At 38.0% G+C, this 11,758-nt stretch overlaps 1 protein-coding gene across 1 annotated transcript; it reads right to left on the bottom strand.

Annotated features, from left to right (window-relative positions):
- LOC145038778 (putative F-box protein PP2-B12) lies at nucleotides 1-1,929 on the bottom strand. Its single transcript, XM_078987031.1, has 3 exons — nucleotides 1,382-1,929; nucleotides 892-1,010; nucleotides 1-744 (listed from the first exon to the last, which is right to left on the bottom strand). The coding sequence occupies exons 1-3, from the start codon at nucleotides 1,688-1,690 to the stop codon at nucleotides 288-290; spliced, it is 885 nt and encodes a 294-aa protein (XP_078843157.1). The 5' UTR covers nucleotides 1,691-1,929; the 3' UTR covers nucleotides 1-287.
- Between the last annotated feature and the right edge of the window lie 9,829 nt (nucleotides 1,930-11,758).

Here is an 11,758-nt window from a genome sequence, read left to right as displayed (position 1 = left end):
TTCAATCCAAAAGCATGGAAGCTTTCTTCCATTAGTAAGAGTATTACAAGAGGGATTTTCCTTTTAGTGCAATTCATTGAATTTCCTTCAAAACCCCATTCAGAATTTTGAAAGCTATGAGATCATTAGATATATAGATAGCTTGCTTCTTTTTTCATCCAGCTCTTTCTAACCTCAAGGCTTCCTTCTATTCTAGGCTTTCCCTTTTGCAGCCATTTGAAATGACCAAAATACCCTTCTCTCAGCTTACACTCAAATGAATCACAATAACAACCCGCTTAATTTCTTCAATCTATAGCCCGAATATCAATACCTTCAACAATGAGTCCAGATTTCCAATGAAGCTCACGTGTCTCCATAAAACACATCTTCACTTCATCATCAATCTCATTCTCACCATTATAAAATCTCCCCAACTCAATCTCCATCCACCCATCCACCCGCCTCTGTGGGCCCCCACCCATCATCATCACCACCTCCCCATCTCTACACCCATCCTGCAAACCACCACCCGTTTTTGGTGGTTTCAAGTAAACAGTAGTCTTCGCCACGTCATCATCATCATCATCTCCACCAACATGTCTCACCAATGTCTTCCCCGTGAAGTCAAGCCCATGGGAGATCTCTCCAATTTTATACACAAGATATGCTGCATAACTAGTCGCTGATGTCAACATTTTTGTTCTGAAATTCCCCTTTATTTCAAGCCAACACACAGCTAAAAGCTCCGCTACCTTTGAAAACCTGAAAATTTCATATTCCTTACAAAAATCAGTAAAGATTTCTGTTGTATTTTTTTTTTTTAAAAGTTAATGTTATAAATTTGGGAACAACTAACAACCTTGATGAATGAAAGAAAACACAACGGGGAGAGAGAAAGGAAGGGGGGACCTTGATTCAGTTAAAGATCTCCACCTCCAGAAAACTAAAGTGTCTTGCCACGCAATTGAAAGCGCGTGTGCTCCTAGCATAAAACATTTTTTCCCATTCCTTTTATTAAGGTAGAAGCTCTGTGTCCAATCATATTATAAAAATCGGATTAGAAACATTACATTAATTACGTTTATGACATAAGAGAAACGGTCCCTACAAATACCAAAAGTACAAAAATAACCCTACCTAATAGAAAATTTACAGAAATGATACCTACATTCCACAAAACTATGTAATGGTCTTTGCCTAATTACGAAATAACATAAACGGTCCTTGTATTTCACAAAACTACAGAAATGGTCCTTGTAATAGGAAGATGTGAGAGCCCAGATATTTACCGATTTCACAAACGTTATGATATGTTAATGGAAAGGAAGTATACGCAAAGAGTAGAATAATCGAACAGCGGGTGGGCGAGATTGAAAACCATGAGAGCTAGGGATCTTACCAAGTTGCCATCATCCAGAAGGATCGGCGAATCACACAGACGGAAGTACAATTCTTTCTTGGATGAGTAAACCACCGGAGAAACCGATCGAGCAATGATCTCCAGGTAATCGGCCGGCAAAAATCGCTCCCAAACAGCGTCGGAATTAGCGAAACACTTGAAACCCCTAGAAATCGAAGAAGCTCTACCCACATCGCGAGGTGAGGTTTGTGATAAAATATACGACACACAACCTTCTGAAAGAAGCGCAAAATTTGTGGGTTTCACAGCACTTGCTACACCTGAACCACCTCCTCCTTCATTCTTCATGGTGAAGGACTTTATCTTTTTCTCTAAGACACAAACAAATAGTTATCGAATGGGAGAGATCTGGGAGCTTTATTGAATAACGGGCCATAAGTTTTGCTGTGATTGGTGATGGGCGATGGCCACCGTCATGAATTTCTGGAGGTTTCTGCTTCGTTCACTATGCGACCAGCTGAAAAAGGGTGTGAACGCCCATACAATAATTGAGAAAATGCAAAAATTGCCATGTGCTTTTTATTTATTTTAATCGAAATCCAAAACTATTATTTTGCAAAGATGATCGAGTATATTACCGTTTTGCAAAAATATTAAAATCTGAACTTTGTAAGGTGTATGTGGTTTGTTGTAAGTTTTTGTAGAGTGTTGTAGATTTTTGGGTAAAATATGGGTTTTTTGCACTCCATTTTGATATTAAATGGAATGTGTATTATGCTGATAAACTTGTTGATATCTGCTACAAACAGGGTATAATGGTTTGTAATGAATAATGACCATAGTTACAAATGATAATTACCAACAATTTGTACTAAAAATGGACCAAACATTTGGTAATGATAATTGAGTATGAAAGAATGGTGTAACTGTCGACTAATTCAAGTTTTTGATGTAAATAACCAATAACAAGAAATTTAAACCCTTCAAGAAACAAGGAACTATTAGTGTCCCAAATATTTATACATTAGTTGCCTTATATATATGGTATTGTTGCAACATAATTTAAACCCTTCAAAAAGTGTTCACTTGTATTTTTGGTCATTACTTGATATTGTTGTAACATTTTTGTTCTTTTTCTAAGTAATATAACTATATTTTTTGGACCAAAATTTCAAAAATAAGCTATAGTTATTACTTAGACACCAAAAGTATTAATTTTATTTAAAACATGGACAAAAAACATTACAAAAACCTTAAACAAATGCAAAAACCTACAAAAGAAAACATATTAGGACCGAAATAGAGAACAAAGATCAAATGTAGTCAAGGACCAAAAATGTAATTTACTAAAAAAATTCATATGGTTAATGACTTATAAGTTAATAAATTTATCCCACATACACATTTAGTCACTTTTATATATATATATATATATATATATATATATATATATATATATATATATATATATATATATATATATATATATATATATATATATATATATTAAGTCATTTATGATTTTTGATAAGACCTTGTTCGAGGGGGCCAATCTCCACAGAAAAACAAATGAAGAAAAGAATGATAATTGGATCAATTTCTTAATAATTTAGTTGTATTCTAATCGAAAGGGAGAGGTTACAAGTGTTCTTAATAGAAAGCATAAAAGCTAAAAACAAGGAGGAGAATAAATACTAGTTAAGTGAAAACCCTAATGGGCTAAAGGCTAAAACGTCCATAAACATGTGGGCTAACAACATATAGGCTAACACCCCCCTCAAACTCACAATGCCACAAGGATAAACATTGAGAGTTTGTCACACAAAAAATGAAATCGAGATGTCGATAGAGGCTTCGTAAAAATATTCGCAAGCTACAAGGTTGATGAAACAAACAGAAGGGATATGGTTCCGAGCTGTAAGTGATGACAAGTGAAGTGACAATCAATCTCAATGTGCTTCGTCCGCTTATGGAAAACATAATTCGTATCAATCTGTATCGCACTTTTGTTGTCACAATGCAAGGGAGTATGTGAAGAAATGTGAACCCACATATCCGCAAGAAGCCAACATAAGCAGATAATCTCACATGTAGTCACGGCCATAGCACGATACTCAGCCTCCGTGGAAGATCTAGAGACAACGTCCTGTTTCTTGCTCTTCCATGAAATGAGAGACTCTCCAAGAAACACAAAAAATCCAGTGGTGGATTTACGATCATGATGATCACCATCCCAATGAACATCACTATAGGCACGTAACTCAAGAGAAGACATCGAGGGAAACAAGAGGGTCTGAAACTGAGTGTCGCGAAGATATCTCAGAATACGGAGAAAAGCTCCCCAATGAATAGAGGTAGGACTAGTACAAACTGACTGACAACATGAACAACATAAGCAATATCCAGACGAGTAACTGTGAGATAACCAAACTTCGTACAATACTCCGATAAAGATTTGGACCGGACAAAAGAACACTATCAGTAGGAGAGTATTGTGCATTGGTTTCAAGAGGAGTATCCACAACCTAATTGTCAGAGAGGCCCACCCGTGTAAACAAGTTATATATATATATATATATATATATATATATAGTTTGAGAAAGAAGATACCCTTTCTTAGATTGAGCTACCTCTATACCCAAGAAATAACGCAGTAAGCCCAAAATCCTTCATAGCAAAACGATGAGCTAGATCATGCTTCAAAGACTCAATACTACCATGGTCATCACCAGTAATAATCATGTCATCCACATATAAAGACAAAATAATATGTCTTACACTCGAGAATCTAACAAACGAAGTCGAATCATGATTACTTTGAACAAATCCAAGAGAAGTAATCATTATGGAGAATTTCTCAAACCAAGCATGATGAGCTTGCTTGAGACCATACAAAGCTTTGTGAAGCCGAAAAACCTCACTCCATTGGTGCTTAATTCTTGGGGGAAGAGACATATATACCTCTTCAGGGAGGCCACCATTCAAAAAAGCATTATTGACATCCATTTAAAATATCTTCCACTGTTGAACAGATGCAACCGGAATCATACTACAAATTTTCGTCATCTTTGTCACTGGGGAAAAGGTCTCCTCATGATCAAAACCGTAGTGTTGAGAATACCCTTTTGCCACATGTTTGGCCTTGTATCGCTCAACATATAACGACCCAATTTTCATTTTTTTTTCATTTTTAAATAGTCAAAACATTTCCAATAAACCACAAATCTCATGAACAATAGTTTTCAAATTCATAACATCAACAACTTTTATTTCAAATATCAGAGTGTCCCATCAAATCAAATGCCGGAGAGTGCATGCCGCGCCATCAAGCCTTGCCCTTGCCCTTAGGATCAGAAGTACCTGAAACAAATCAACAAATTGTAAGCTAATGCTTAGTGAGTTCCCTAGAGCATACCCCACACAACCCACACAATCATATAATCCATATTATCTATAAAAGCTACATAAACCATATAAGCCATGGATACAAACATATAAGGATGCCGTGGGCTCATCCCAAGGTCTTACTCCAGGATGTCATGGGCTCCCCCACATGGTCTTACGTCCTGGTGCCATGGGCTCCCCCATGGTCTTTAATTGAAAAGCCATAGGCTCCCCCACATGGTCTTACATCCATGTGCCATGGGCTCCCCCATGGTCTTCCTTGCAAGTATCACATATATAACTAGCATACCACTTAGCATAACTAACTATCATACAAAGTATCACTACAACAACGAGTGTACCACATATCACAAAATAGGCCGACCTTGGTTCCTTTGACCTACTGGTATGGTGAGGAGACTCGCCTCTCAATAATGTTGAACTGCTAAGATTAGATAAGTCCCGACGTGCAACTCTAACTTAACTGCCTATAATTAACATGTGATTAACTTGTCAAATCCCGGAATACCATAAATTCCCTCACAGTCAAACTTGGTCAACCCTGGTCAAAGTCAAGGTCAACAGTCCATGTTGACACAACTCGTCGAGGGCATCTAGCAACTCGTCGAGTTCCTTCATGGTCCATAAAACTGAAATCCCGATTCAACTCGCCGAGTTCCCCGAGGAACTCATTGAGTTCTTTAGTGTCCAAGGGCCGAAAACTCTAAGCCGAAATCTCTAGTCTGAAACCCCTAATTAGCTCACCGAGATCACTCAGGATCCAAAAATCGGGCGAACCTTGCCCGACTCGGTGAGTTGGCTAAGCAACTCGTCGAGTCCCTTCAATCCTTTTCATGTTCAGTCCTTTCCAGTGAAATTCAAGACTCCAAACTACAAATCCATCCCCCTAGGATGTAGTTTCCACGTAAAGTTGCCAACTTTACGTGCACAGAAGGCCTTAAGAGGCTAAAACACTCAAAACTAAGGTTTGTACAAAGTTTAGGGCATGGAGAAAGGCTAAGGCTAGATAAAGTGAGCAATTTTATGTACATAGAGGTCTAGGGATGTCCAAAACTGAAACCCTATCCTCATAATAAGATCCAATCCAAAAATAACACCATTATGCACCAAAAGCGACCATTTACTTCCATAAAATGAGATCTAAACAACTAAAGGTCAAGATAGTGAAGAAGACAATAACGATGCTCAACGCATGGAAACAACTTTGCTATAGCAGGTAACACTCCCTATACATGGAATAATATATTAAAAGTATACCATATATAATGTATTAATTTGATATTCGAATTAATACCTTTTTTCTGTCATAGTAAAATTTGAGTTGGTAAAAAAAGTTAGTTTTTTTTTTTTTTTTAATTTTATGATAAAAAAGTTAGATTTATTAATTATAAACAACAAAGTGGACTTTTCATCTTTATTAATAACTATTACTAAATATTTAATTAGAATTAGAATTTCATTTAAATAATATATCAAATTAAAATGATAATTTTCATAGATCATATCACTTAATTATTAAAATAAAAACTACAACAATAAATGAATTAGTTTTTTCCTTGTGCTAATAACTTAAAAGAGTAATATATTTTGTTTCATGTTCCTATTAGGTGATATATTTTTTTTGTATATATTTGATCATTGAACTTGTTGAACTTTTAAAAAAAGAGTAATATTGTTGATTGTTATATGTATTATTATCCTTTTGAACATGCCAACAAAATTCGATGGTTAAATATGTACAAAAAACATAGTTGTCTAAATGTGAACACGAAACAAAATATGTTACCTTTTTAAGTTATTAATCCACATATTTATTATTTTAAATCGTCTCAAATAAAATTTGGTTATAGTTTCAAAATTTCTAGTATTTTAGCCACTAAAATGCTACTTGTTTTTAGTGTGCAAACCATATCTTCATACATTTACAAAAAAAATGGTGGATCAAATGATTGCAATCTGCAAGAAAAAGACTCTTTGTTTTTTAACATCTGTAGGCTGCTAAAATAAAATAAAATATAAATAAAACGATTTTTTAAAATTAAAAGAGTTTTTCAACCTTCAAATTTAAATAATTCTAATTTTACAATGCTGAAATATAATATATACAACCAAAGTAACAATCTTTGTTTAAAAAAATATTTGGTCCATATAATTTGAAACGACATATTAGTTTGCTTGTATTGAGTAAATAAATCATTACTGAAACCATATTTTCTAATAAGATTATGAAGAGAGAAACATACAATGATAATGTTTCTTTGTATGACCAACAAAAATACAAAAATAATGACATCCTCTTCAATTTATTGATATATTTGAATTTAAGAAAAAAAAACACAACATTTTATCATTATAGTTTTCACCGTTTCCTATCTAAAATCAAAGAGTTAATTATAATACCCTTCGTTTTGTATACCCATTTCTATGGAAATTTGTATAATGATACGAATCTTTTGTAGTGGCTAATCTAGAATAGAAAACCACATGGTTTTCTAATTTTTTTATATATATTTTTTATATAAATTCAAAGATTTTTATAGGTACGGTAGGTTCTATTTTTTTTAAGGTAGGTACCTAAAAAATTTCTATTTAAATTTTTAATAAATTAAAAAAATTAGGTGGGTTAGAACCCATCTTCCTTATATCTAGCCTCGCCACTGATCTTTTGTATCATGACATGAGTGTGGTTAAAAACTTCAACCTAACACAACCCTAATTAAATTAAATAGTAAATTACGTTGGTATTAAACACTACGATTAATTTGTATCTATTATAATCTTCACATAATTATTTACACATGAAAAACCTCCTATGTTAAAAACAAGAAACAAAAAAAAAAAAGAACACTCTAGTATATAAATCTTCTTGAAAAAAAAAATCTTAAAGAAGTAATTCCACGTTTTAGAAAAAAGATGGTTTTAATTTCACAAATTAATATAGTTATTTTTTGGTAAATTGACATAAAATATTATGGCTTTATGATATTTACACATATTATGTAAAAATCAATTAAAATATAGCCGATCAAAAATTAAAAAAAAGAAAAAAAGTAAAACATCTTTAATTATAGGGAAATCTTCAATAAAATCTCAATATTTTAGGTCAATTTAATGTTTAATCATTAATTAATTTTTGTTTACAAAAAAAGATTGATTACCGGCTAAAACTTCGAATTAACCATTTGTAGCCGGTTTCATAGATTTATGTAACGACCCGTTTCCGGTATGTTAATTCCTTGGTATTTGTTTTGAAGTTTTGCAAGAGGGACTCGGCGAGTTCATAGCCTGACTCGCCGAGTAGGGTCGGGGTTTCGAGCATGTGTTAGCTGGAGACTCTACGAGTCCATATCCCGGACTCGGCGAGTCTGTCCGTCTGGGTGAAACCCTAAATCCCCGGGTTACCCTAAATCCCCGGGTTGCCCACTATTTAAGCCACCTTATGGCCCTCATTCTCGCCTCCTTCACCCTGAGAAGCTGTGAGAAAACCCTAACTTCGTTCTTGAGTGTTGTGAGTAATTTTTATATGCATTTGTGAAGGCTTGAAGAAGGAGAAGAAGAAAGGAGCAAGGAGAAGGAGTGTAGAGCAGAGATTCAAGGGAAAGCAAGAGCTCTTTGAGGTATTCTTCTGATTTCTTTCCCTTTTTATGCTTAAAAACCCTTTTTAGATCTAGTTGATGCCTTTCTCAAGCCTTATGTTGATATGGAAGCCTTATTATGCCGAGATATCGTTAGATCTGTGTATTTAGGATTTGTAGAGCCCAGATCTATTGCCTTTTTGGAGCTATTTTGCATATTAACCCTAGATCTACCCCTTTTATGCATCTTTTAGCCTTTATTCCCTTGTTCTTGTGTTTGTGCACGTAAAGTTGGAAACTTTACGTGGTAAACCAGCTTATTGGACTCAGATCTATCATTTGTATGTTTTGTATTCGAGCAGAAACGAGTGTAGAATAGTTGCATGGCGGTGACTCGGCGAGTTAGAAGAACGACTCGGCGAGTCGAGTCGCGAGTCCCCGATTGCTTCCTTTTGAGCGGTGTCTGTCGTGTGGGACCAGTGAGTAGTAGGGTGGACTCAGCGAGTTGAGGGTAGACTCAGTAATGGAGGGACTCGGCGAGTTGTTCATACAACTCGACGAGTCCAAGGCAATCTTCTTAAGTTCAAGAACAACTCGTCGAGTTGTTCATATGACTCGGCGAGTCGGATGAAGATTGTCTGAGTTCTTGGATCGAGAGGGTACTCGTCGAGTCGATGCCATACTCGACGAGTAGCAGCGAGTAGGGTTGAGGTGTGAGAGTAGAGACTCGGCGAGTTGGCGGCCCAACTCGGCGAGTCAGGTCAATGAGAGTTGACTGTGACCAAGGGTAAAAGAGTCATTTTACCCAAGTGCAATGTTTAGTATTTGATTGAGTGTGTTTATGGACTTGTAGCCAGGGAGATACCGGAGCAGCAGCAGTTAGATTCCAGAGTCATACACTCAGCAGCCAGTTTACGAGGTGAGTTTCCTTCCAGTAGGAACGGGTCTAAGGCCACAATGCCGGCCCGTTTAGTAGCAGTAGTTTCCGGACTTTGGTCCGATGCAGTTGTTAGTTTGTTTGATGCCTTCGTGGCTCAGACATGATTTATGTGTTAAGTGTTATGGGCTACGGCCTGACGTAGTATGCAGTATATGGGTTTATGATCATGTGTGTTATGCTATTTGAAATATGTTTTGCTATGCTATGCTATGCCCAGTCAGTTCCGGACTTCGGTCCGATGCAGTTAGTTCCGGACTTCGGTCCGATGCAGTTAGTCCCGGACTTCGGTCCGATGCAGGGGACAAGGTCCCAGTTAGTTCCGGACTTCGGTCCGATGCAGTTAGTTCCGGACTTCGGTCCGATGCAGGGGACAAGGTCCCAGTCAGTTCCGGACTTCGGTCCGATGCAGTTAGTTCCGGACTTTGGTCCGATGCAGGGGACAAGGTCCCAGTCAGTACCGGATTTCGGTCCGATGCAGCTAGTTCCAGACTTCGGTCTGATGCAGTGGGCAAGGCCCAGTATGTGCTTATTTATATATTGTATGGTATGTGGTAGCTTGAGGGAGCTCACTAAGCTTCGTGCTTACAGTTTCAGTTTTGGTTTCAGGTACTTCCGCAAGCAAAGGGAAGAGCTCGGGGTGATAGCATCGCACACACCACAACTTTAGCTTTTATCCTGGGAATTGATTTAGTTTGTTTTGATTTGACATAGTATGATACGGTTTTCCGTACAGTGTTTTTATTATGTTTGGGATACATCACGTATGGTTTTATGATATGACACTCAGATTATGGTTTTGGTTATATTGAAAAACGAAATTTTTGGGTCGTTTCAAGTTGGTATCAGAGCCCTGGTTTGAGGGATTCGGATACACTTCCGGGTGTATCTGAACTCAAACTAAGGGGAAATAAAAAGATTTTTATTTTTAAAAGAAAACGACTTCTAAAAAGAATTTTGAAAGCACTTAGAAAGAAAGAAATTTTTAACGAGATAGAGGTGTGTGCATGCGATCAGTCGAGCTCAAGTAAGTACTCCCAAATTACCCATACAAGTTATTTGTTCAGTTTCAGTTTCAGTAGAACAGCATGCTAGTATAGGACTAAGGATCTAGGAGAATGCCTTATGTGCCTGCTTTATGTGTTACAGCTTTATGAGTAATGCATGCTAGTATGGAGTAGACAGAAGTAGGATAGCCTGTTTAGGTTATGCCTGATAGTATGAGCTTAGCATCCTATGCTAGTACAGTTTCTTGTTATGAGAATAGTTTTGCCTGAGTCTGTTTCCCTTATCCGAATGCTGCTTGCTTCGTGCTTTGTGGGGTGCTGAGTGATGGGAGTTTGCCATTAGGTGAACACGTCACACCACATGTGATCAGGGTTGAATAATCCGAGAGTGCTGGAACTGGCCCCATTGCGCAGCTCTTGTTTGAGTCCAACCGTTATAGGGACGGGTCTTTTACTTGAAAGATTATCTGATCCTCATCACATGTGATGGTGTTTAGGTGGTGGCTAATTGGCATTATAAGGAAACCTTCAGCAGCTGAGGACCAGATGTGTTGAGCCTGAGGTTTCCCTAGGGCAAGCCTAGGATGAGAGTAGCAGAGAGCAGCAGTAGTAGAAGTGACTTGGTGGAGTCAAGGCAGTTCTTGAGGAAAGTACGGATAGATGTGGAAGGTAGTATGGGCCCGTACTACTGAAAGCAGAGGGTCCGTACTCGAATCAAGGAAGGCCAAGACAAGACCAGGAAGCTAGTAGTAGTATCATGATCCCTTGAGATATTTTAGTGTTCTGATGTTATTATGATATGTTTCAGAATGGTAGTTTTGCGTCCGAGACCAGCAGTCGGCAGCTCAGATGCCGGAGGGGGATCAGGATCAGGATCAGGCCCGGAGGTCGGGCAGATGGATGAGCAGACCAGAGAGTTCCTTTCTTCTGAGGTTACCCGCATCATACTGGAGCAGACTCATGTGATCTTCGGTTCGATCAAGGAGGGTATTTTAGAGCTGATGGATGAGAGATTGGGTATTTTCCGTGCCAAGATGGCGGCCATGATGGGGTCGCGCACACTTACGTTCAGGGAATTCAGGGTATGCGGAGCTCCAGACTATCATGGGGCACGGGACCCCATAGCGAGTACCAGATGGTTGGCGGATGTGGCCAACTCTTTCCGCACTAGCAGGTGTCCCGAGGGGGACAAAGTCAGATTGGCGTCCTGTCTTCTGAAGGACAGGGCACGGGATTGGTGGGAGGAGGTCGGACATGCCATCGGGGATGATGCAGCATTGGACGCCATGACCTGGACTGATTTCTCTACCAGGTTCAGGGCGGAGTTTGCACCGGTCATTGAGGTGCAACAGTTAGCTAGGGAGTTTCAGGACCTTACCCAGACTACAGAGACAGTGGCGGAAATCACCGCCAAGTTCAGGGAGAGGGCTCTTCTTGTTCCTCAGTATGCAGCTGATGAGGAGATGAAGAAGGCCCGTTATCATGAGATGTT

This window comes from Lactuca saligna, chromosome 1, assembly GCF_052625555.1.
Source record: "Lactuca saligna cultivar CGN05327 chromosome 1, ASM5262555v1, whole genome shotgun sequence".
In the NCBI taxonomy this organism is placed as follows: domain Eukaryota; kingdom Viridiplantae; phylum Streptophyta; class Magnoliopsida; order Asterales; family Asteraceae; genus Lactuca; species Lactuca saligna.
This window is presented reverse-complemented; position numbering and strand designations above follow the sequence as displayed.